This window comes from Lissotriton helveticus, chromosome 4_1, assembly GCF_964261635.1.
Source record: "Lissotriton helveticus chromosome 4_1, aLisHel1.1, whole genome shotgun sequence".
In the NCBI taxonomy this organism is placed as follows: Eukaryota; Metazoa; Chordata; class Amphibia; order Caudata; family Salamandridae; genus Lissotriton; species Lissotriton helveticus.
The window spans coordinates 1,568,271,462-1,568,298,612 of record NC_136063.1 but is presented as its reverse complement, the minus strand read 5'-3'; the positions used below and the strand labels follow the sequence as shown (position 1 = coordinate 1,568,298,612).

Sequence of the window (27,151 nt, the reverse complement as noted above, 5' to 3'; positions counted from 1 at the left end):
TGCTACTGGGATTTCTTCTGTACTCTATGGATGTGGTCTGCTTATAGGAGTTTTTTATGTGGGTTCGGGTACAGAAGAAGATGATAATGGACATGATAGAACGTTGAACTGAATACCGATACTTTCAATTAAAAAAAAGAATTCATTGCTTCTCTTTTTTTTTGCCGCCCAAACCAGCTACCTATCCTTCACCACCTCATCCAACAAAGAATACATGAAGAATACCGCAGCTTATAACAAGTCCCTTATTGCAATACTTGTGTCACAGATGGAGTCTGTTTAATAAACACAAAAATACAGAAAAAACAGTACAATATGCATCCTGACTGTTTAGCTATTGCAATAATCATGGTAAATGGGAGGACCTAAGTAAAAGGGCATCAATAAAAATTGCTCTTTGCAAAAAAATGGGGGGGGGGGGACCAGATACCATAATAATAACAAGCACTGGCAAAGCCAATACGTTTGGTCTTGTCAGTCTGTGGAATGGTAAATGTGTTGTTGTTACAAGCATGATTCAAAAATGAAAGGATCAAATGAAAACAAGTAGCCACCTAAACATAACTGCCATGTGAATAAAAATTAAGAATGTAAAAAAACATTCACTGATGTGGCCATTCCACTACTAAGCATCTCTGTTGTGTCATGCATTTATTATTATTAGTTGTTGAAGAGGCAAGAATAACTATCTACCTAATCAAGCACTGAACTCGCAGACAGTTACAATATTACGTAAAACACTTTAAAAAAAAGAGACCCATCTAACTTGGCATCCAATGTGAAGGCAAAATCAAAAGCCGGTATTTCATATTGATATAAACAATAAAATAAAAAGTACAGCTTAAACCAGCTTTGTCACTGAAGAGAAAGAAGCTGTTTTATGTAGATATATAGATGTGCATAGGCTTTGTGCAGTTACTCAAAGTGAAGGGAGTCAATGGGTAAAGTAGGCTGATCCACTGTACCTTGCTGTATCCTGCACTGGGAGGAAGCGAACTGTTAATGATAATTTAACAGACCAATGGATGAATCCACCTGACAAAAAAATCCCTCCATGTGTCAACTCTATGTATGTATACTATATATGATTTTGTTTTGGAAAAACAATAGACTGGTGTGACAGTTAAAGCTGTCTCAAAAAGCAGAGCTCATAAAGATATAAAATGCTAAAAAAAAACATTAGAAAGTTAAGCATTGATCTTCAGCTGAGGGACTAAAGTGCACATCTTTTTAGGCAGATGTGCGCATATGATGTAGCAAAATGTCTTCATTTACAGTGCAAGAGATCCAATGGCTTGAGTAGTTCGACCCAGTGCCCTATTGTAGAGGATGTGGTTGGTGTAAGTAAAATGTGAACAACTGTAGGACAGACCAGTGAATTAAGAGGTGTGACCCAGAACACCTCTCTTTATTTCCATGCATTGTTTTCTAGTCAGTGAAGCTTACGACAACGCTAAAGTTGTTTCTACAGCAGATCTAAAATGTGTGACCTATCAGCTGCTGTGCCTTTGTTTGCTTTCTTTATATGCTCATACAGCTGTGCATGTCTAGTGAGTATAGCAGAACTACGAGCATCAGCTTGCAAACAAAAACAACTATTTGAAATCTTGATAAATGACTGGACAATTTAAATTATCTATCAAGGTGCTCACAATACTGCAAACGACAACAAGGAAATGCATAGCCAGGTTTATACAATACATAACCAGGTCTATACATTGTCAACACCTTTTGAAAGGCAAAGCTGAGTGTTCCCACCACTTACAAGATATCAATATAAACCAGTAAAACATCCTTGGGGAAAAATGACTCACTGATGTCTAATAAAACTGTGTCAAGGGTATTGGACTGTAGGTGAGTTTTTCCTAATTAGAAATAACGCCTAAATTAGACATGGTTCAGTTAGGTTGACTTGCACTAAGTTTTTGCAGAAAAATTGCAGTATAACAGTGCATGTATAGGTCTCTCTTTCTCTCTCTCTATCTGTGCTTGTTTGTTTTTCAATTACAGTAAAATCATCGAAAAAGAAGGCTAAACATTGGTGCCTGCATTGTATTATTTGTGCTTTGTTGAGGAAGCAATGTTCAGGATGTTCCTTTATTCTGTAACTTTTTACGGGTTCCTGTTGATGTGGCTTCTTTACCCTGAAACCTTATAAAGACTGCTGTATTTTGGAGGTGAGCTAGTTCTTTTTTTGTTTTCTTACAGAGCAGACTATGCCAGTCTGTTTATTTGCTTTACACTTAGACTTCTTTTGGCAGTCTAACTGCGCAGACTCTGGCCTAGCCTGTTTATTGATTAGTTCTTGTTTTGAGTTTTCTTCAGTTTCACCTTATGTTAGTCCTCTCACAGAACGACTTTGACTATTTTGATTAGGATTAACTGATCAACTATCTGATTACTTTTTGATTTCTGTAATTATCATAATTTTAAATAAGCCTATGAAATTTAACCTGGAAGAATCCTGTCTCATAAAGGTTTATGCTCGTTAGCCTTGGACTAAGTCTTACGAAGACTCACAAGGCGTTACAAAGATTCAGACAGTTGTGATCCTGCACATTGACAATCTTAATTAGCTAATTAGAGCATCAACAGGGCATTCCTACTGAGCGATGCATTTTAATGAATTTCACTGGCATAATTACCAATGAGTTGTTAAAAACATCTGACTTGAGATATGGCATACTATGAACAGCAAGACGCACACATTGTGAATGAACAAACTGCTTGAACTGTGAGCCAGGAAACCATTATGTTTGAGTGATTGTCTGAACAGCTATATAGTGCTGTGTAACTGGCTAAAACACAGCAATGTTACAAGAATGCGCTGAGAAGAGGTGGGAGCACATCTGGACTGCAGCGACAAATATAATTCCATTCTTGCGGTAAATTCTCATCTCTTAAAATTATTATGAATTAGAGTAATGTCAGTTTAGATTAGAATAAGTATCAGTACACACAGGCAGTGGAACAGGCTGTGCAGTGGGTAATAGCTCATTTTGCGCCGAGAAGAGGCTGCTAACCTTTCTAGTGCTCACTAGTAAACAATCAACTAAACGCAATTGCACAACTCAAGTAAAATGGAGTTTACAACAAGATCATTAGGTGATAGGCATGTACATCGCAGCCCTAAAACCGAACTGTGTATGCACCGGTTTGAGGAAGCAGAGTCAACAACTGGGAGCATGTACCCCTACTTTTCCATGGCCGCAGTACACAATCATCCTCTCGCTGACACTTACGGCGCTGTACAGGATTCACAACCAAGGGCTGTAAGCTGTTGAAATGTGGTAAAAGGCTCTTTAGGACAAGAATCAGCTGCCTGCAGTAATGCCCTCTGTCCCTTTCAATCAAATGTTTCATTGGGTTTTGAAAGGAATGGAATGAGAATTTGCCTAGCCTTCGTGCTGGTAAGTTCCAATTCTATTAAGGACTCGGAGGCGAGGATTATGCCTTCTTCCTTCGCTTTATTACTACACACAGCAGCAAGAAAAACAACAAAAAACGATATTTCCCATGAACACTTGGGAAGCAGAAAAGTCTGAACAATAGTCCTTCGTTAGTGTCAGCACTTCGGCAGCTCCCATCATGCACCGCTGCTGCTTCCGCTTCCGCTTCCTCTTCCTCTTCCTCTTTCTCTTTCTCTTTCTCTTTCTTCGCGCGAAGCCCATGTTCCAGCATTCTCACGCATCCTGTTGGGACCATCAATCCCTGCAAAAACCGCAATGTCAGTTACCGACCAACTACTTAGCACAACTTAAGGCACATGGCAAGAGAAAACAGTGCAAAGCAATTACAGCCAGAACAGCAGAAACATTCCATGAAAGAGTTACTTACATTCCATACGGGGAGGGTCCACTTCTAGGAAGTCATTGGGAGGGATAATCCTCGCCTCCGAGTCCTTAATAGAATTGGAACTTACCAGCACGAAGGCTAGGCAAATTGTCATTCTATGGCAGGACCGGAGGCTTCGGATTATGCCAGTTCAAAGCTTGTCGACAACTAGACTAGCCACTTCCGGCTTGAAATAAAACCTCTTAAAGGTGGAATCTGACGACCAATTGGCCGCTCGCATCAGATCCTCCAACCTAGCCCCAAGGGCAAACGCTTTAGAGGCCATTGCCCCTCTCGCTGAATGAGCACCAAATTGCTTGGTATCAATCCCCGCCTCCTGCATCACCCAACGCACCCACCTGGCGATTGTTGGGGAAGAAACAGCCTTGTACGGTTTTCGTAGGGCAATGAGAAGTTGTCTTTCGCCCGGAGGGCGAGTGTCATCAGTCATATCCTCATAAGCACGGAGGCACTGCACTATACACAGTTTAGGGGAATCTGGAAAGGCCGTGTATGAAATAACCCGTGTGTGGGACTTAGTCCGCCTACTCACCGTGAAAGACACCCCATCGGGGGAAAAAACTCTGACAGTAATGTCAAGAGCTCGTACGTCCGAGACCCTCCTGCAGGATATCAAGCACAAAAGCATTGCCAACTTAGCTGTGAGTTTCTTACGAGAAAGAAATCTATTTGGCTGCCAAGACAGAAATAAGTTCAGAACCCTATTCACATCCCAAAGGACAGAATACCGTGGTTCGGGAGGCAGCGAGAGGGGGATCCCTCTCAGAAGTCTGCACACCAAGGGGTGCTCCCCAACCAGGGAACCCTGCACAAGGTCGTGACCAGCCGAGATTGCAGAACGGAAAGTGTTGATTGACCGATAGGCTAGGCCATCTTCCGCCAAACCGGCCAGGAAGTTAAGAACGTGGACTACATCTGCCCCCACGGGATCAAAACTCGGTCGCACACACCAGCGAAGCCATCTATGCCAGGCTGCTCGGTATCTCCTGGTCGTGCCATCAGCCCATGTCTTGGAGAGCAGATCCTCTGCTTTCCCCGAAAGGCCTTGGAGTGTCCAGCGATGCCGGAGATCCTCCAAGTCATCAGCCTCAGCGATCCCTCCTGGACCAACCGGTGGGGAACCCCGTCCAGAGTGAGCAGAATGTGAGGAGAGTGGGGGAGTAGGATTGGAAAATCCCAAGAAACTTCCAGAAGAACCAGAAACCAAACTTGAGACCTCCACCATGGTGTGATCAACACCACCTCTGCCAACTGTCGACACAGCAAAGCTGACACTCGCATTATCATTGAAAAAGGAGGGAATGCATACCCCCTCTCGTCCGACCAATTCTGGAGGAAAGCGTCCGTTGCCTCCGCCAACGGATCCGGGCGCCAACTGAAGTACCTCAGAAGCTGATGATCCAGGTGCGACGCAAACAGGTCCACTGTGAAGGGACTCCACCTGGCCGCCAACAACGAGAACACCTGAGGGTCCAGCTTCCACACGCTGGCATCCAGAAGGTGCCGGGAGTGCCAATCTGCCACTTCATTCTGCCGACCCGGCAGATACTCCGCCATGACCGACACCTGATGGTCCAGGCAAAAGTGCCAAAACTCCCTCGCAAGGTCCGCTAGCGTTTTGGATCTGGTCACCCCAGATGGTTGATATATCGGACCGCCGACACGTTGTCCATCCGTAGAAAGACACACGATTGCACTCGTCCAACACTGGACCGCAAAGGACCCCGCTAGCAACTCCAAGCAATTGATATGTAACGATTGCTCGTGGGCGGACCAGGCGCCACCTGTGGAAAAATCTCCGCACCTGGCACCCCAGCCAGATCGACTGGCGTCTGACTCGATAACTATGTCCGGGGCTGATCCAAAAATCGCACGGCCATTCCAGGCCTCCATGTGCGTCAGCCACCACTGCACCTCGTCCCTCACTTCCTCCGACAGAGGAATCAGCTGAGAGTAGGTCAGGCCGTTCCTTAGGTGATATGTCTTCAGACGCTGCATTGCCTGATAATGAAGAGGGCCTGGGAATATGGCCTGAATCGAAGATGACAGAAGACCCACCAAACGCGCCAAGTGGCGCAGGGATATGAGAGGCTTCGCCAGGGTCTGGCGTAGCACGTGTCTGGTCTTCGCCATCTTTCTGGCAGGAAGACTCAATGTGGAAGACACAGAGTCTATGTTGAACCCCAAAAAGGTGGCACACTGGACGGGAACCAATGGGACTTCCTCTCGTTGATAACGAAGCTCAGTCCCTGAAGCAGGTCGACTGCAATCTGCAGTTGGGGAACTAGCCGCTCTGGACACTGGTCCATGAACAGCATATCGTCCAGGTATACGATCATTCTCATACCCCGTGCCAGCAAGGCCTCCACCGCCGGACGCAGCACCTTTGTGAAACACCATGGCGCCGAGGAGAGCCCGAAGGGCAGCGTGGTGAATTCGTAAACTTGACCATCCCACCTGAACTGGAGGAAACGACGGTGAGGAGGGAAAACCGGAACCGCCAAGTAGGCGTCTTTTAAGTCGAGCCTGACCATCCAATCGGACGGACGCAACACATCCCTCAAGAGGTGAATCACCTCCATTTTGAAATGGCGGTAAACCAGCCACTTGTTGAACTCCCTCAAATTGATGACCGGACGTCGGCCCCCGTCGACCTTGTCGACCAAAGAGAGGTTGCTGAGGAAACCCCCGGGATGCTGGCGCGCGCAGCAGATCACCCCTTTGTGGAGGAGGGCGGAAACCTCTTCGCGCACCAAGTCTGCATCTTGCTGCGAGAAAGTAATGGGGCGGGGACGATGCAGCTGACACGGACGACCATGGAACTCCAGCTGGAAGCCCTGGACCGTCTGCAGCACCCAAGCATTGCTTGTAAGGGAAACCCATGCTGGGAAAAACTGCGCCAAGCGCCCCCCTACCCACAAACTCGCTGAGGGTAGCACACTCACCTCTTCCAGTACACTGTTGCTGGCCTCTTTGGCCCCCGCGGCCACGGAATCTCTGTCCCCTTGTCGGGTAGAAGTTGTTGAATCAGGCGTTGTCTTGAAACTGACCGCGGCCGGAGCCTTGCCTCCGATCGGACCTGTTGCCACGACCGAACGAGCGGCCCCTGCCACGTCCGGCCCTCTCAAAAACCCGAGGGGCAAAAACTTTCTTTATATTGGACTGTGCTCGATCCAGAGAAGTGAATGTGGCCACAAATTTGCCGAGCTCCTTAATGAAAGGGTCCCCGAACAGTCCCCCATGCGCCACTGCGCCAGCCTCAGAAGAGGCGAGGTCACCCAGCTTAGGGTCGATCTTAATCAATAGCGACCTCCTTCTCTCAGTAGAGAGGGCGCAATTCGCATTGCCAAGAAAAACAATGGCCCACTGCGCCTAATTGGAAAGGACCTCCGGGGATATAAGATCCCCCGAGACCTTGGCCTCTTCGGCCATGTGCAGAATCTTAGTCATGGGACCCACCGCATCTAACAGCTTGTCCTGGCAGGTACGCCAGGACCTATCTATACCCTTCCTAGGGTTCTTGACAAATTTAGCCAAAAACGTTGCCATCTTCGGGTCAATATCGGGGTCATCCCCACCTGACTGCTAAGGTGGGGCGTGGACACTCCGCTCTAAGGCGGTTGCGTGGGTCCTTATCCACGGGCTTTCGCAAACGGTTCGCCACATACTGGGCCACCTTCTTCCCGGGAACCCAGTCCGAAGACCGGGGGTGGACTATATGGTCCGGGTCCAGCATGTCCGAAGGGCCCCCGGAGGCAGCCGCTTGGGACGGAAGCCACGACCTAGAGGAGCAGACCTCCTCATCCGTATCCGGAGAATCCCCATCCTCCTGTGGCTTCGGGGACATAGTGCGCGGGGTCGGTGGTGGAACCTCCATCGGGGGCGCAGGGGTGGGATGAGACCCCTCGCGCGCCATAAAGGCGCTTTTAACCCAAGCAAAAGTCTCAGAGTCAACCCCTTCAGTACAAGGCTTCTTATTAGAAGGGGGAGGGTGAAGGCGCCGGGGCAGGAATGAGGGCCGCAAGTTTCGCGTACGCCTCATCCATTCGCGCTGTGAGGCGCTGCTCTAGGGGAATCATGGCCTGATCAACTGCCCTAATAAATGGCGTCATCCACCGCCAGGTAAAAATCGTCATCCCAACTGGCGTTATTCAGAGTGTCCTCCTCTGGGTACTGGCCTTGGTCCCCCTGCATCATGAGGTAGGTTAGGCTCCGCAGGGTATCAGAGATATGGCACAGCAATTAAACAAGGACCCTCACGGGTACTAATTTCAAACTGGGAGGGAGCCCAGAAAATGTGGGGGCACGAAAGGCACACAATTTAAGGGGGGCTAGCCCAGGGGACGCTGCAACCCTTCAATTTACAGGGCACCACCCGGTAAAGCGTCCCACCGCACCAACAGACTGGTGCTTATTCCGACCCCTCAGGGTGTAAAGAAGATGAAATACAACCTACACAGGGCGTTCCAGTCAGGGGGAAAACCTAATTTTGCGACCCCAAAGGGGTGTCTGACTGGTTGGCAAGGGACCAGACAAGCCTCCTGTGCAAACGCGCGAAAAACGCTTTGAAAAGCGTTCCTCCGTCGCGCTGGTCACAGAGGGAAAAAGCTCGCCCCCTAGCGGTGGGAGGACCACACCGCGCGGTCGCTGGGCACAAAATCGCGTGAGGAGCGCTAAAAGCGTCCCGCTATAATCAGGGGATTCTAAAAATAAGGAAATATGTCAGTGCTAGCCAAAACACCACACCGCTAAAACCACAGGCCCCAAAACCCAGGAGAGAGAGCAAAAAAACACTTAACTTGCTGCTGAGCAGCGAAGAAAGAGGAAGAGGAAGCACCAGCGGTGCATGATGGGAGCTGCCTGAGTGCTGACACTAACGAAGGACTATTGTTCAGACTTTTCTGTTTCCCAACTGTTCATGGGAAATGTCGGTTTTTGTTGTTTTTCTTGCTGCTGTGTGTAGTAATAAAGCGAAGGAAGAAGGCATAATCCAAAGCCTCCGGTCCTGCCATAGAATTGTTAAATGCTGCTGCCAGTCTGTGGGTCAACCCTTCGCTGCATAGGTCATTATACCTAGTAAAAATGCACCAGCAGCCTAGACCAACCTCAATGCACCTTTCACATGACTTTATGTTGCTATCAATTATTACGTCCTGCAGGGCAGTGTTGATCAGCAGCCACGTTCAAAGCTAATTTGTGTAATTGTTATAAAAGCATTCTGGATTGTCAACTATTACATCGCTGAGTAGAAGTTTTTCGTTTAATATAGCACACATTTAGCGTGAGGGCGTTTTACATGAGCAACAGATTGAACTACACAACGTCATATCTACATTTTGTTTTAGGCACAGGGAGATTAAGTGATTTTCCCATAATTGCAGGTCGTTGAGCCGACGCCAGGACCTAAGCCTAATTCCAAAGTCAGCAGCTCTGACAGGTTCTGCATGGTCAACACCAACTCCAGCACATCAGCACCACGGTTTAGTTTATGTTTGAAATGAAAGAACTAAGGGCTGGAGGGGGTACTTCGTCACAATAGCAACATAGTACCCTCTACACCAAACTGAAGTTGTGTCTGCCTCCTTTAAAGTTGGGCTTAACTTAAGCATGTCAGCGATGGAGACACATTTGTTTCTGGTGCTGACCTACTTCTCCGATAGCCCAATGGAGTAAGGGAAGTTGGAGGTTTACCTATTTCTCCGCCCGCCCTATTTAGAGTGGACAGACAATGGCCAGTTTTTACTTTCAAACACCACCATCCAAAACTTAGGGGTAATTGAAAGCAAACACAATTAACACCCTGGCCATGGTCGAAAATTCCAATGGGACGCGATCATTGCTTTTTTTATTTTCAAAAAGAAAATTCCACTTTGGAATTTTGTTTTTGAAAAAACAAAATGAAATTGAAACTGCCCCATATAGCACCATTATATTGATAGAGCTAATGGAGCAAGGATTCAAGATCAAAATCCTGATTAACTGTACTAATCGGTAGAAATGGAAAAGAAAACGAAATTATTATGCACACACAAAAATACACGTAGGAGAAAAGCTTTATGCATGCTTAAATAACGAAGAATAAAATGCAATGCAACTAAATCACGCTTTAAACTGGAAAATGCTTTTGCGCATGTGCAACCTAAGATTAAGTAAACAGTCATGCGACTAACTCGTACTGAGAGGGAAAAACTCTCACACATGCGTAGAAACTAATAATTGAAGCCTGGTGGTACCGCATGCTTGGCATATGCTTGCTCAAATTTTAAGAGAGCTATTGCTGCTAATGCTTTTGCTTAATGGAAAAGATAATAAAATGGGACAGAGTAGAAGTTGGTGGTGAACAGTGAAGATCACATATTTGAGAAATTAACATCTGTTTATGATTTCTTTATTAATAGTTTACGTTTGGGCCTATTGACATAGGCAAAGAAGAAAAGATGGCGGCGAAAAATGGAGGAAAGCTGAGTTTGTGCAGTGTATATAATGTGTAACCCGCTGACCGAGTGTCGGACAGGCTGCCAAGAGCCAAGGACAAAAGCCATGAGAACTATTTTCAAATGTGGAACTACATATGAATTTGTACTTGATTTGTTACATTAGATATGTGTGAGAGGAAACGGGATAGAAAAATAAATATGCTAAATGGGAAGGGTTTGTTAAACAAAAGGGTTCATTAAGAAAGAGCATATGTCAGCGTGAGGTGATGACAACTCCCCTGCCCCTGGTCAATCCAAGTTTGTATTCCATCATGAATTGCAACTTTTGAGGGTGGGACATGCAGAAATAAAGACTATAACTAGAGTGACTTAAGAGTAGTAAGTTAGATGATGCTGCTGAGAAAGATACGAGATGCTCGGATGCGAGATGAGAAGCTAGAGAGGCGAGAACTGCTGCTAATGAGAATAAGAGAGAGAAGACTGGGAAGATTCATACCTGAATGACAACCTGATTAGATCGAAGATTCTGGAAGAATATCGAGGAGGGAGAGAGTGTGAGAGAGAGATGCGCCCTGTGCGTCGGTTTTATAGAGCAGTCTATTAAGTATTGCCCTGTCCTAATTCTGTCCTATAGTCTTTGTCTCCTGATCCCCCATCAGGTGACCTCCACCAGCCCTTCTGGCCAGAGAGTTGGTTTCCGTTATCATTTTGGTTAATTATAATTCTGTCACAAATTTGCATATCATTTTGCAAATGTATGAATTATTGTGCCTTTTGTCTCTACATCTATCCACTCTAAATCCATTGATTCGTTGAATGAGTCTGTGATTTTGAATGTACTTTGCTAAATGAATTTTTCTTTCCCATGAAAGTTGATGGAGTTTGCACTGTGAATTTGTACTAATGAGCGTTCATTTATTGACCGAGATTCAGATAAAATTCATTGAATCTTACCCAGCGTCTGTGGTTATTTCGCTGAAATCTGTAAGTTAGTTAGTTAAATTGTTAATAGCATCATCAACTACTCAACTAATGGTCCATCGACCAAAGGAAGAGTGTTGATCTGTGAAGATTAGTTAGTCTCAAATGTTATTGAGCCTGTAATCAGGATTAAAGTGAAGTATAAAACTTGATTCCCTCCAGTGAAAAACCCTGCCAGGGAAAGTGATGTGTATATGGGACCAATTGGAAAATGTTCATGATTGTGAGGTGTTCATCCCTGACATGTCGCTGGATCAGAGCCACATGGCACACTTTCAATGCAAAGAACCGCTGTGATGGTGGTTCCTGGCAATGTAAGAGCTGTCCACTGGGCAGCCCTGAGGAGTAAAACAGAGTCAAATCACAGCTTGATTTTTTTTAATATATATATTTTTTTGTTTTAAATCAAACAACACAATTGTAGGCAATATCAGGATAAAGTTGCATTCAGAGTAACATGCAATGAGGTTTAACTATAGTTGAGGGTTATCTCACACATCTGACAGGTATTTGTATCATAATAAACCACACTCCATAGGAGCTGCCAATCATGAATCGCTGCAATGCAAGATGCTAGCTCATTTGCAATAAACAATACTGTCAATGTCTTATAAAAACAACTCACCCTCTTGTCATTAACCTGACATTGCGAAATGCAATCTCCCTCCCCTCCCTCTTATCCCATCCCCCTCCTCATTGGTGTATCAACTGTACGTGATTACTGGTGGTAACAAGTCCCAGCTGTGTCGGCATTAATCAAATACAAAACATCAAGTAATGACACAATTCTCTGCTGTCAGAAGTAGCTCCAAAGCAGATAACCAGTGTGCTCATCCCCCTAGAGTAATGTAGTCCCTCAGGGCGGTGCATCTAATTCTGGCGGGCCCGATTCTACATCAGAGTCCGTATCTGGGATTTTTAATAACTGTACTAGCGCCTCCCAGGCCTTCGCCATCTCTAGCACCTTGTCACTATTAGCGCGGGTCGCCAACTGCAATCTCGTAGTCCCCTCACATTCTGCCCATTTAATAAGCTCGCCATCTCTGAAAACTAGGACCCTTAATGGCCTTCCAGTGAGCCGTAATTTCCCTCTTCACCAGCAGAAGCCCCAAGTCTATAAACGTACACGTTATCTTATTCTTAGAGGTGTGCAGGTACCAGTGCAGCAAACAGAGGCCTATAGTGGTTTCTATATCTCTACTTATGACATCTTGCAAAAGTGTTACCACCTACTCTCAATATGTCCCAAGCTGAGGACAATCCCACATCATGTAGCAGAAATCGGCTCCCTCCGTATTACAGCGCGGACACACTGCTGAATTCACATTAAAATATTTATAAATTTTTACTGGTGTAAGATAAGCTCTGTGGAGAATAAAAAAGTGCACCAATTGAAAGCGTGCGTTCCTGGTGCTTTTCCAGGCGCGCTCCACCAGTCCCGCTCACGATTTCTCAGGGCTGTCCATGCCTAAGTCCTCCTCCCATTTTTTGGAAGCGATATCAGTGGGGTTAGTCTCTCATGCGTCCTTCGCTGGTACAGGCACGTAACCGCCTTAATGGTGCCAGCTGCTAGAATTACGTATTGACAAGCCATTGAGGTTGGTGGTTCTCTGAGCCCTTCCAATGTGCTTGGATGGCTGTTATAAGCGCCAAATGCAATAAGTATTCCCCAGGGGCCAAATCATATCTGTCCTGCAATAGCTCATAAGGAATTAAAGCACCATCTTCATAGAGATCTCCCTAACGGCTAGGGCGCTCGACCTCGGACCTGCGGATCTGGGTTCGAGTATTGGTAACGACACCAAAACCTCCTGTGATTCTGGGCAAATCACTTAATCTCCCCGTGCCTAAAAAATGAATGTGTGTCCTCATGTAACGTAACTGGTGCTATGTAAAGCGCTCTGATACCAGATTCGGTTCGGGTCTAGTTCGCTATATATAAAACTGCAAAAAAAAAACACAAAAAAAACCCTCTCCGCCCAGTCAGTCCGTGCCACCCAAATACCACCATGTGGCAGAGCAGTGCACACTGCCAGCTGGATCTCAGGGGCAAACGGCCGCTATTTGTGCTCGCCGCTGACTTATGTTTCGGCAGAGTTTAAAAGTCCCCATCTCTCGAGTGAGAGAGGAGGCCGAGAGCGAAAGCTGCAATATTAATCTTGAAAGCGTCTGTCTATTAACCTGATTCCCCTTTACGCCGTCTGAGCCCCGAAATGTCTGTGTTACTGTCTGAGTAGGCCACTGCAACTGCACCGCTAAATAATAAGTTTCAAAGTCAGGGACCGCTAAGCCGCCCTCCAATCTCGGTCTCATCAACGTGTTCAGTGCCACTCTCCGTCTGCCCTTGGCCCAAAGGAACCCAACCACCATCGACTGAAGTTGCTTAAAAACAGAGGCTGGAATCCAAATAGAGGTAGCGTCCTAAAATAGTATAACAGTCTTGGGAGTGCTATCATCTTAAGAAGGGCCACCCGCCCAGCTACCGAGAGAGGAAGTGTGCCCCAAAACTCGATACAACCTTTAAGCCCCCTAATGGCCCTGCCCACATGGCCGTCGATAGGTCGGTTTGGGTATGGTAAATAAGAGTGCCGAGGTACATCATGCATTGACGCTATCATCGTATTACCTGTGTAATAAATGGACCTTCGGTCGTCGGCGCGGCAGGAAACAGACAAGTCTTGGCACAGTTTACCTTAAGGCCGGCAATCGTGCTAAGGTCCCCCAATACAGTCTTCGTGCCAAGAAGGGCGTCCTCCGTGTCAGACAAAAACATAAGGAGATCATCGCCATAAAGTGCAATATGATGAATTTGCTCGCGCACTTAGAGCCCCGGATAATGCAGGCCCGTCATGGCTAGGGCGAATAGCAATGGGGAAAGGGAGCAGCCCTGTCTTATTCCCTTACCCACGATACAGGCATCCCATATCATCCCACCCATCTTTACCCACGCTGTAGACCGTCGATACAAGAGAGCTGTCCAATCAATAAAACCATCCCCTAGGCCAAATTGCTGCATAACTTGAAACAGTTATGGCCACTCCAAGCTTCTCAATATCTATTGCCAATACAGCAGCAGAGACTTTGTGGTAGGTATCAGCATCTAAGATACTAGGAAGGCACTGTACATTCCGGGCCGTATTCCGGGTCAGTATAAACCCCGCTTGGTCCTTATGTATCAGTTGGACCATAAATGGGAACAGACGGGCCGCCAAAATCCGGCTTAGAATCTTATAATCCGTAGTCAACATTGACAACGGGCGATAGGCCGTCCTATCATGAGGAGGTTTCCCCGGCTTTAGCAGTAAATCTAAATGTAAATTGATACTTGTATAGCGCACTACTCACCCGCAAGGGTCTCAAGGCGCTTGTACGAATACCGCTGTGAAACCCATCCTGGCTTTTCCTGTGAGGTGTCCACTCCTGGGCACCCCCAAGGTGGAGGCCAGGCATCCTTAGCGTTGTGGGGGCCGTTTTGGAGATTAAGCAAGCTATTGCCCAGAGTTGCAAAGTGGGACTCCATGATTGGAATAGGCACCGAGGCGAGAATTATCAGGTCCGTGGAATTTTGAGCCCAAGACCCGCTGAGGCGGGGAATTGAACCCTGGTCCCGGGCTAGACCTCTGCATCAGGGTCTGCCGCTCTAACCATTGAGCCACACTTCTCCAGGTAAAGTTACCACCTCACGAGTAGTAGCCCTCCTTGCGGTATTATACAGTGTTACCAACCTAGGGGCCACGAGATCGACATACGTACTATAGAACTCCACAGGCAGGCCGTCCACCCCTGGGGTCTTTTTCCAGGCCATGTGCTTTATAGCTCCGCGGACCTCTCCTAAGGTGATGTCCTGACCCAACAACTCAGCCCGCTCCCTATCTAACGCTAGAAGATCCGCCGCCTCCAAGAACTCCTGAATGGCCTCCTCGCTAGGCGCCACCTTGCTCTGGTACAAATCAGTATAGTAGGTAAAGAACTGATCATTTATCCCCGTTGCGTGTAATGGACATCCCCATCAGGAGCATGAAGTTCCAGGATGCCCCCCCCCCCCCTTCGTGCTGGGTTAGCTAACCATGCCAATAATGCCCAAGATTTATCGCGCTCAGCATGACAACGTATATCATATTTTTTATAGTCGAAGCAGCGCAGCTGTTCAACCTGCACGGCAGCCTCTTCCCTCGCTGCTATTAAAGCTTGTTGTCGGTCTGGGTGTTTAAGCCTCTCTCTTTCAACTTCACGCAGCCTCTGATCCGCCCTCTCTAAATCCTGCAATAATACTCTACGTACTCCCAGCTTATGCGCAATGCAATGCTCTCTTATTACGCTCTTAAAAGCATCCCATTCCACTGCTATGGACAAGGTGGTACCAGTGTTGTCCCGAAAATAATTAGCAATGCCAGTCCCCACCACCTCCCGAAATGCCTGATCCTCCAATAGCTCAGGGCTTAAGCGCCATGTCGGGATTTTGGAGCGCCCCTGTAACAAGTTTACACCTAAAAGCTAGGGGTTATGGTCTGACAGCGTTCTGGTGAGATATTCGCTGTGCTGTACCTTTGCGTGTATGTCAGGAGAGCAAAGCATTGCATCCAGTCGAACATGGAGGTCGTGTAGTGCAGAGAAAAACGCATAATCCCGAGAGTTTGGGTGGTGCGCCCTTAAAGTGTCTACTAATCTCCATCTATGTTGCCAATCCCCCCTGATCCTTGAGAGGTTATGGACAGGTGCATCAGGGAGAGAGGGATGGGATCTATCCATCATTACATCCGTAACAGAATTGAAATCCCCACCCATGAGTACGGACCCGGTCAAAAATAGAGCAAATTTCGCAGACAATTGTGTAAAGAAGGACGATTGTTCCGTATTTGGAACATATATACTGCCAAGCATCACATCCCTGCCATTCAGCCGGCCCGCCACTAGGATATACGTCCCTCGGGATCTTTTAGTTGATGCGTGGGTTGGAAAGGACTCCCGCTCAGACCCATTTCAATACACCCAGCGCAAAGGCAGAATAAGTCATTCAAAAAACCAGCCCTCGGCACCTGCACTGCAATGCTGCGTCCTCTTTTTGCTCTATGTGAGTTTCCTGAAGGAAAGTCAGTTGGACTCCTCTACGCATGTATTTTATGCCTTTGTAACATGGTATGCATACCCCAAGCTATACATTTTAAGTCAGATATTGAACCCATTAAATTGTTCCACTCTGGTCATGAACAGCTCGTTGAAGAAAGTTACGCCAATACCTCCTGAACATTCTCTTATAACATAAAGAACAACCCCAACTCCCCCTACCCAGGACAGGCACTAAGAAACTAGCCCCCATCCAAACTAAACTGAAACTAACTTCCCTCTAGTGGCTACAGAGGAACAATGGAAAAGAGTGGCTGCAACCTGGTGGTTACCTTCAACAAGAGTACACGCTTGTGCCTCATTTAGTACTCTCTGCCCCAGCCCAGGAAGGCTTCCCGCCATTAGAATAAGGTAAACTCCCCCTCCCACCGCGACTAGTGAATTATATAACAGCAATAAAATAAACTGTACAGTGCAAGAGGACACAAAGGCAGGTACCTTCTCAATCGGGCCGGTAAAGGAAAGCGGGTTAAGCAAGCATGAATTAAGGTCATCAAACAATTTCGTCAGCTGTGCCTGGTGTGACATGTGGCAACTGTAAACTACTAGTTTGGAACCCATCTGTGTCTGTGTCCTCAGGAGTCTCTGTGCCAGCTCCCAATGACTTCTGATGGTCCTGGAATAGTTCCGACACCGCCCGCAGTGCCTCAGTCCTCTCCCTCTCCGTCTGGGAAGAGCTGGGTGTCTTCAGAGTGGCAGGGCGCCGCAGCGACCTCCGGTGGCGCTGAGGCAGCCGCTCCAAAGGTGCACGCTCCCCAGGCTCTGACCTGTTTTGTAAGTCTCGAGCCTGTCCCATGCCTCCTTCGGGTAATCACAAAAGTGCGTTGTGCCATCGAGGATAATCCGAAGTTGGGCCGGAAACATCAAAGAATATTGAAGTCCCTCATTCCTCAGAGCACTCTTGACGGCCAGGAAAGACACACAACGTCGTTGGACTTCCAACGTATAGTTCGTGAAAATTGAAACCTTGCTGTTATCTACCGTATAGGGCCCAGAGGTGCGTGCTGTCTGAAGGAGGAGGTCTCTGTCCTTATAATGGAGGAGTCTGGCCACTTCCGGACGTGGTGGTCGGCCCGGCGCCGGGCCGAAACTCAGTGAGTCCTTTCCAGCGTGAAGAACTGGGTCAGCCCCTCCAGTGCCACCTTGTCTCGGAGCCAGTCCTCCAGATACTGGACCATATTGGCCCCTTTCACTCTTTCCAGCAGACCCAAGACGTGGATGTTGTTTCTCCCGTTGCGCCCCTCAGCGCTCTCGGCCCTTTTCTCCAACACTAATAACCAATTGGAGACATCTCCCACTTGTTTAGCGAGGGATTTATGTGCCAGTCTCAGAGTTGCCAGAGATGTTTCGACCTGCTCCACTATATCCGCCAGCTTGGTATGCTTGGCCTGCAGCAGCCCCAACCCCACCGACACAGCAGCAATGTCCCGGTGTAAGGCCTCCCTTGTGTCTGTGATAGTCTGGAGTATTTGAGCCAGCTGCTGCTGCACTCCTGTTTCGACGGGCACGTCAGGCGAAGCCGGTCGCCGCTCCACCTGTCCCAATTCATCCTGATACGGTTGGGCCAGCACCTGTTTCCCTCTAGGCTTCCCCATTGTGCAGACTGGAGCTAGGACACCCCCTCCAGTCCAGGCCACTCGCCTCACTCTGCACTGTACCCCTTCGCCCTAGGCACTATACCAATGTCAATCAAAAGTTCACCCGCACTCTGTGTAGCCCGCATTGCCCGGGCTTCAAGGACTCCCAGAGTACTCTCCCCTCAACAGCGCCAACAACGATCCCAGCTTGCAGGTTGCTCCGGGCAAGAGAGCAGGCAGCGGCCCCGTCAGTAATTTAGAGCGGCCGGGTGACCCAGGTTGCCCCGCACCTCTGCTGCACAGTCAAGTTCTGACACCCGGTAGGTCTGTCTCCAGCAACGCAGGGCCCGAGTATGCTCCCCAAACAGCCGGTGCTAACAGGCAGTCCACGGGAGAGGTGAGGAGGGAAGTACCCCCCAGCCTCAACGTCCAGCTCTCCCCAGCACGTGTGGGAAATCACTCACTCGCAAACACCAACAGCGATCCAGGGTCCAGCCCAAGATCCTCCCGCACGGTGGTTAGTCCGACACGATCCAAGCCAAGGATCACCACCGAGCGGTACCATTATCCTGCGTCACACGGCCTGATTGCGCATGAGCTTCCGCATCGATCTCACCAGGGACCCGCCATGGTCGTCAGCGCCGCAGGGACCCCGTAGCACTCCTAAGCGTGTCCTCCTCAAAGCAATGCCAGCCCCGACCTCCCGGTCTCCGCCAATCAGGCTGCAGGGCTTCTCACCCAGAATCTTTCAGTAGCATGGCCGGCTTCTATCGCTCGGCGTCATCTTGAGTGCCTCAGCTGAAATCTTCTCGAGGCCGTCGCTGCAGTTAAACGCCCCGCTTCTGCCAGGCAGGGGCAGCATCAACTCCCCAGGTCTTCACTCCGCAGCTGGAGTCTCTGTGATGCACTCCCGAGGCCAGGGTCGTAGTTAGAGTAGATAATTAAATGGGCCAACACGGAGCTCACGCGTCCTCCGCCATCCGCCTGCAAGCCATGCCTCGTCAAACCATAGCTTGATGTGAAAATCAGTCCCTAAGTTATGCACAAGCTGACTTTTGGCCATCATTCATAATTAAGGTGCAATTATTCCCCAAACCAACTATTGCTGCTGGGAAGACCCAATCTGAAATTTGAAGAAAGAGCTGTAGCAAGTTACTCAACAGCCAATGAAATATCATGAAGGAACAAATTGTGCCTAATTTTTAGGCGGTAAAATAAGGATAATATGACATTCGATCTTGAGACAAGAAGCTTCATTATGCTCCTTTGAAACCAATTGAAATTTCCCGCATCACCTGTCTGTAGGTATATTTGCTGAAATGCCATACCTGACTGAATCTCTCCTCTCAGAAATTGCTGTTTTGTACGCTTTATTCTGGCGCTATGTGCTTGTGGCTATGGCAGTGACATGAGACTGCACAAGTACTGCCAGGAAGGCTCTCAGCACCAGTGCAATTTTCAGATGCCACACTGGTGGTGGAAGCCATAACCAATACTCTGTCTTCTTTGTGTGAGAAATAACGAACAACCCTGCCAAGTACCTTGCATCAGGCAGTAGACACATTTCAGTGTGGTGATCCGCATCACCGCACTGAAATGCATTGTCACGCATTTATGCCGCCTCCTCAGCAAGCCGGAGCAGAGCACTGCTAATTAGCACCACAATGACTGACCAAAGCTCTTAGCTGGCTGCACCGCATCCAAACGCTGCTTGTGGCAGGCTTGTGGGCAGGCGCAGCTGCCTACAGTGTAAAACATTCACCGACACTGTGGCGCGACATATTTGATTCACCTAGGATGCCATGAGGGTCATTGCCCAATCGCTACTACCGAGACAGCCTTCCAGGACACACGGTCTAAGAGACACACACCTATAGGCATCAGGCGGGCATAGCACAGTTTAACCTTGGAAGCCAGCACAGCCAGGAGCCCGCCGCTGCTACAGCTCCCACTGGGGCCCACCAGTGTAATGACCACCTGCAACCGACCCCTGACAGACTGTAGCTGCAACTGGAGTAGGGGTCTGGTCCCACCCTGCACTGCAGTCCAGTGCCTGGTGCCATGAATGCTGCGAGAGTCGAGAACTCTCTGGTGCAGCGCTGCCTAAGAGACGCTGCGACTGGCCCGTACCGTCCGTCATGTCGCTTGCTGACAATCAAGTGTCACTCACTGAACCTAATTTAATTTTCAAATTACTTGTAGATGAGCGCCGTGCGTCATTATTCAGCCAGCACTGCAAGTAAAGTTGCAGCTGCTGAGCTCTGCATTGCAGTCACTAGTCAGTCTGCGGCTGTCAGTCTACACAAAGTCGTAAGTGCCACTCATCTTATTTAATTCACATTTAGAGGAGCGTGTCATCATTCAGCCTGTTACTTTCTGTAAGTTACAGCTCCTCTGCATTGATTGCAGTCACTGTCTGCTAGTCTGGATCATGGTTACACATTTGTTTAACAGTATGATCATGTTACAAGGGGACTAGGTTAGTGCCATTCCATTTCTGGTGCTTTGCAGCGGTTTTAAGATCTTCTTATTTATATGCTTACCCATCTTCATTGCTTCATTTTTGCTTGCGATCAAGTGTCACTCATAATCGATGAAGGTCACTCATCATTAGGTTCTGGGAAGTGGCATCAAATGCTGTGTTTCTGAGGTGAGAGGCAGGCGAAGTTGCAGCGGCTCAACAGGTCCACAGCTCCCTCGGCCGCCCGCAGTGGGCCCCAAGCAAATTGACTTGGTTGCGGATTGGAATCCGGTGGGCCAACCGCTTCTTCAGATTCTGCAGACTCCACAATAACCACATCTCAATAGTCAACTCCCACTATATGGACATACTTTCCCACAAAGAGTCAAGAAACAAAACCAATGTCCTTCCAACAACACACACTAAAGGTAGCTCGCTGCACACGGGTGACTGAAGCAAGCGTTTCTGTGCGCCACATAGGAGTAATAAACGCTATATAAATGCTGCACTACAAGTGGCTCCATGTCACCTGTGGCATTTTCTGCAAGTCTGACATCTTAAGTTAACAACACTGAATATTCTGTGGCTTATAGCTTCAAGCCTTACATTACAGACATTAGTAACACTTGACAATATTGTGGCATACATTAAGTTCCACGGTTGAGCAATGGTCGCAGCTCTTTCAATGTTCATGCCCATTCACTCCTGCAAACTCACCTGCGTGCCTGACTCTGTCTGACGAAAGTCATGGCTCATCCTGGGAGATAAAGGTAGTGACAGGGGCCAGGGGACTCTAGGGGCACCGGCCGGCGGGGGTCCAATGCTCAGAGCAGCAGCCATGGAGCCCCGAGTCAGCGAACTCGCCCCCTTCCGACCCTGGAGAAGCCGCCTGCGTCTGGAGCAGGCGAGGGAGAGGAGGCGCTGCTACACGAAGCTCCAAGGAGAAGGCACAGCCTTCCACCCGGGGCAACTTTCTTCCCACATGAAACTCTGTTGATCGCTCTGGTGAGAGGCCCCCTCCTCCTTCCCTTTAAACTTTGTTTTTGACTTTGCTGCCTCCCGTTCTGCGAACAGCTGCCTTGGCGCCTGTGGTCTTTCTTCCCTGATCCCTGGTCTCCGGTTCGAACTCCTCTGCCCCAGCTCCTCATGGACGATGAGGCTGTGACTTTGCTGCGGACTGCCTTTCTCCCCCCGGACTTGCTGGCTATGGCAGTCCTCTTCCTGGACTTTCGGACTTGGACCTTTGTGCTCCCCGACATTTTCTTTTTATGACTCGCTTCTTCTTCCTTTCTCCTCTGCCATTTTAGCGATCTCTGACCTCCTCTCTGTCCTAGCGACATTTCTATTGTCTCTCCTGCTGCCTGGCTGTCTTACCCGTTACTATCTGCTTCCCTCTCTCGTTTGTCTCACTTTCCTGCCCTTCTCTGTCCCTCCCTTGGTGCTGTGACTGCATCCCCCCTCCGACCCCACTTAACGGAACTCTGCTTTTCTGTATATAGAGAGAACTCTAATCACTAGTATATGCAGTAGACCTTTGTACTCTCTACCATTCCTATGTGACTCTTAGAGTATATCCATCCGTATCCTTCCCTATGTATAGAGATAACTCTAATCACTAGTATATGCAGTAGACCTTTGTACTCTCTACCATTCCTATGTTACTCTTAGAGTATATCCATCCGTATCCTTCCCTATGATTATAAAGATAACTCTAATCACTAGTATATGCAGTAGACCTTTGTACTCTCTACCATTCCTATGTCACTCTTAGAGTATATCCATCCGCAGCCACTCCCTATGTATATAGAGATAACTCTAATCACCAGTCTCTTCTTTGTGTGACTTTACATCTTGTACATTTGCAAATTTTCTGTTTGTATCTTTTATGTAACGCATGTAATCCTTAGTCCTTATGTTTTGCAACTGGTTCTTATGTAAAGTGCTCTCACACCTTCGGGTAAAGTTCGTGCTATATAAAATCGCATTAAATAAAATAAACAAAACACCACCGATCCACCAGCTACACTTCACTCCCCATAGATAAACAGTACGGTTTGAGGGATCACGTGACAACGGCGTCTGGTTAGCTCGTATACCGGCCTCTCATTGGTCGTTAATTTAGACGCTTTTGCTCTGTGAGTTTCAGTGCTTCTTGGAGACAAAAGTGTTCTAAGTCAACCACGTCTCACCTGTGGGTCACAGCGGGGACACATTGAATCTGTGGAACACCGAACTGAGCCTATTCGTTTCTTCTACATATTCAAAACCAAGAACCGGGGCAGGTCATCAACAGAGAAATAGGACATGTTCACAGTGGCTGAAGACATGCTGATCATACAGGCTGTCATGCATCCGCTGCAAACGGAGTGAAAACCAACCTAGAAAACTCCAAGAACTTTTAAGCTACGTAATAGCCTCCGCCCCCCCCCCCTTCCATCGGCTACGGCTAGGCATTGCGCATGGCAAGCGAGACAGCAGATAAGCAGATGCGGCCAGTGGGGTGAGAATCGCTACCCTATATGACGATTTAAGACCACCTGCTACTGCAATCAACAACAAATTGTGCGCTCAACGCTTTACCTGTTTCACACGGTAAGTGCAGTGAAGTCTCACTTCTGTCATAGAAAAAGTGACTAGCAAATCTGCGATGAGATGCGGAGGTAGGAAATTCCATATAATGTGCCTCAATTGTTTCCTGTACGCCGGTGCACGAGTGGCGAGTCCAAATACTGGTGATTTGGACTTCCAATATATGGAGATCTTTTACCGTTTCAAGATGGCTGCTCTATTTACCCTTGCAGCAGTTCCGCACCTCGTGTTGTTTCACTTTTGTCTTTATGCACGTTTCCCAATTAGTTCAGAAGCTAAATACATTTGCAGTGACTTGAACAAAATGTAGCACAAGACTGCAGCTCGCATATTGTTCAATTACTTATAGCAAGGGGTTTCAACAACGGCAGAGGCCATTTTGAAATGCAATGCGGTACAATACTTTCTGATGTCCGCAGCGCCCTTTAGCAGAACTGAGGTCAGCGGCAAGCACGTGATGCTGCCGAGTGCTCACAACATCCATGCATGGGCTTTTTAGGTCTCGGCCTATTTCCATTCCGCAGGAATGGAATAGGACGAGTCTATAGCAGTGAAACCAAGAGTTTCACCAAGAGCCAAAAAAAGAGGTTTTTCACGAGTGCATGTGCTCTCGTGCACGAGCTTGCCCGAGCCTTAATCTGCCTGCCTCCTGCCTTGAAGGCAATCTGCTTCTCCGCCCCCTGCTGTTCCCTCCCACTCGCTCGTACATCACGAGCCTTCTCTTCTCTCTGCTCTCCCCTCAGGCGCCGTGACATACTTCAAAGGCTTATCACTTCACACGGCCGCAGGCCGTGCAACCAGAGCACTTCAGTTGGTGCGCAGCCCCCCTCCCAGCACTGCCTTGTTACTCTCTGCAGCCGTGACTCCCTAAACACTTTTTATATTTAATTAGCAGCAGCAGCATTTCTCCTGCGCCAGGCCACATCAAAGGCTCTGCTCCCCGCACCCCCCCCCCCCGCCGTCACTTATTCACGGCCGCAGGCCGTGACTCCCTAAACACTTTGTTATATTTAATTAGTAGGCTCGAGCTCCCCTGCTGTCACTAATCTTTAATGTGTTTCCAGCCTGAGATATTCGTCGCTTTTTGATCCTCGCGCCTTTTCCCTTTCAGTTTGAAGGCTCGAGGTCTCCTTCACGCTTCACTACTCACAGCGTATTTATTTTACATTAGAGACTCGTGCTGCTCTTCGTGCTGCTCTTCGCGCTCCACTGCACGCAGAATATTTACATTTGGTTGGCAGGCTCGTGTTTGTTGGCAAATTCGTGTTTCTGTCAGCGCCCTGCCTTTTAGCTGATGCATTTTCACACGAAATGGCTTGTATGTCATGGGACACACGCCTTTTGATTCCCATTTTTTTCTTCCATGAGCCCAGAGGAGGTTAAAATATTCCCCTTTCCCTCTCTGTGTGCTGCCTTAATACACTGTGGCAAGAGATGGTCTGGATTTTACATGCGGCTTTCTTTGTAATGCGATCCGAATACATTATGCTTTGTTTCATTTGCAACATGCACTGGCGAGCCATGGGCATGCTGCAGCTCTCGATTTATGTAACTGCTGCTTTCAAGATTGTGAACAGAAGCTGCTCGGTTGCAAGGTAAATAATAATAATTCAACTCCCCACACACACACAACCCCCCGACAAACACAACCCCCGACAAACACAACCCCCCTCACACCCAACCCCCCACACACACGCAACCCCACACACACGCAACACCACACACACGCAACACCACACACACGCAACACCACTCACCCACGCAACGCCACTCACACAAGCAACACCACTCACTCACGCAAAGCCACTCACATACACGCAGTGCCACTTTCACCCACACAGCACCACTTTCAGACACGCAACGCCACTCACACCCACGCAAACCCACTATCACCCATGCAACACCACACTCACCCACGCAACGCCACTCACCCAAGCAACACCACTCACACACGCAACGCAACTCACTCACGCAACACCACTCACACACGCAACGCCACTCATCCATGCAACGCCACTCATCCACGCAACGCCACTCACACATGCAACGCCACTCACCCACGCAACACCACTCACACATGCAACGCCACTCACCCACGCAACGCCACTCACTCACGCAAAGCCACTCCCACCCACGCAGTGCCACTTTCACCCACACAGCACCACTTTCAGACACGCAACGCCACTCACACCCACGCAAGCCCACTATCACCCACGCAATGCCACACTCACCCACGCAACGCCACTCACCCAAGCAACACCACTCACACACGCAACACAACTCACCCACGCAACGCCACTCACACAGGCAACGCCACTCATCCACGCAACGCCACTCATCCACGCAACGCCACTCATCCACGCAACGCCACTCATCCACGCAACGCCACTCATCCACGCAACGCCACTCACACATGCAACGTCACTCACCCACGCAACACCACTCACACATGCAACGCCACTCACCCACGCAACGGCACTCACGCAAATCCACTCACACCCACGCAGTGCCACTTTTACCCACACAGCACCACTTTCAGACACACAACGCCACTCACACCCACGCAAGCCCACTCTCACACACGCAACGCCACACTCACCCATGCAACGCCACTCACCCACGCAACGCCACTCACCCACGCAACGCCACTCACCCACGCAACGCCACTCACCCACGCAACACCACTCACCCACGCAATGCCACTCACCCACGCAACAACACTCACACACGCAACGCCACTCACCCACGCAACGCCACTCACTCAAAGCCACTCACACCCACGCAGTGCCACTTTCAGACACGCAAGGCCACTCACCCACGCAACGCCACTCACCCACGCAACGCAACTCACCCACGCAACGCCACTCACCCACGCAACGCCACTCACCCACGCAACGCCACTCACCCACGCAACGCCACTCACCCACGCAACGCCACTCACCCACGCAACACCACTCACCCACGCAATGCCACTCACCCACGCAACAACACTCACACACGCAACGCCACTCACCCACGCAACGCCACTCACTCAAAGCCACTCACACCCACGCAGTGCCACTTTCAGACACGCAAGGCCACTCACCCACGCAACGCCACTCACCCACGCAACGCAACTCACCCACGCAACGCCACTCACACAAAACAAAATCAACTCACATACGCAAGGCCATTCACCCACGCAACACCACTCACCCACGCAACGCCACTCACCCGCGCAACGCCACTCACACAAAACAAAATAACTTTGACATTTTACATATCCAAAACTCAAACTTATCTATTGCGAGACCTATTGCATTTCCAATGCTTGTTTTACATTTAAACATTTCCCATAAACGTGTCCGTGCATTAGCAATATGATTTCCCTACTATAATATCGACGATCTCCGAGTAAGTCTGTAGCTGCCAAGGTTTCAAATTGCTATGTGTGACATTTTCATAATTTCAGTGTAATTATGAGTGACATTTCAACGACTTTGAGTGACACTTTCTTGCAAGCAGAAAATCAAGCAGTGAAGACGAGGGAAACAAATAAATATCAGAAATGTGACTCATTTGAGGAACGAGAAACTATTAGATTTTAAAACTGCTGCGAATGCCTGAGTTGGCGGACTCATAATTATAACGAAATTATCAAAATATCACACATAGCAATCTGAAAGTTTGGCCGCTGTGAAAGAGGGCGGGCATCACTTCACAAGACATAAACAATGCCAATTAGGAAAAAATAAAACATAAGGAGCATGGTGAAACAAGAAGAATAAAACAAATAACTTTTACCAGGTGTTCAAAATTAATGTGATAGGAACAGGTTTATCACTTGGAGTGGGGTGAACTCGGTTAGTAAAGCTGCTGCTGTAGGGGCCACCTTATTCATAAGCAAATGCTTTTAGTAGTAACTTCACAAGTCTTACTTTTCTGCTATCAGCCTCAGATGTCACAATTAGAAAAAAATGAAGAGCCTACATCTAGAAAGCAGGTCACATGGCGCCGCTAAGAATTAACACCAAAAAGAGACTTGCCTTTAGACTACAGAACCATAGGGCTCTATAACTTCCTCCCAATTGGTTCCGGCACCCGGTAGATCAGTTCAGTTTCAAGCGGAGTAGCACAGCTCAAGTACA

At 48.3% G+C, this 27,151-nt stretch overlaps 2 protein-coding genes across 3 annotated transcripts in view; one reads left to right on the top strand and one right to left on the bottom strand.

The window, feature by feature from the left end:
• The window catches only part of COA1 (cytochrome c oxidase assembly factor 1), a 337,235-nt gene extending 313,894 nt beyond the window's left edge, over nt 1-23,341 (bottom strand). The window contains exon 1 of one of the 2 annotated variants that reach the window (XM_078688191.1): nt 23,016-23,341. In XM_078688191.1, the coding sequence (XP_078544317.1) occupies nt 23,016-23,109 (94 nt within the window). In that variant the 5' untranslated portion in view covers nt 23,110-23,341. The remainder of the gene's footprint in view (nt 1-23,015) is intronic. The other variant, XM_078688190.1, reaches the window with a different exon arrangement.
• Nucleotides 22,571-27,151, top strand: part of BLVRA (biliverdin reductase A) — a 220,091-nt gene continuing 215,510 nt past the window's right edge. Inside the window, exons 1-2 of the mRNA XM_078688188.1 lie at nt 22,571-22,842; nt 22,886-23,027. The gene's annotated coding sequence lies outside the window, so the exon portion shown is untranslated. The remainder of the gene's footprint in view (nt 22,843-22,885; nt 23,028-27,151) is intronic.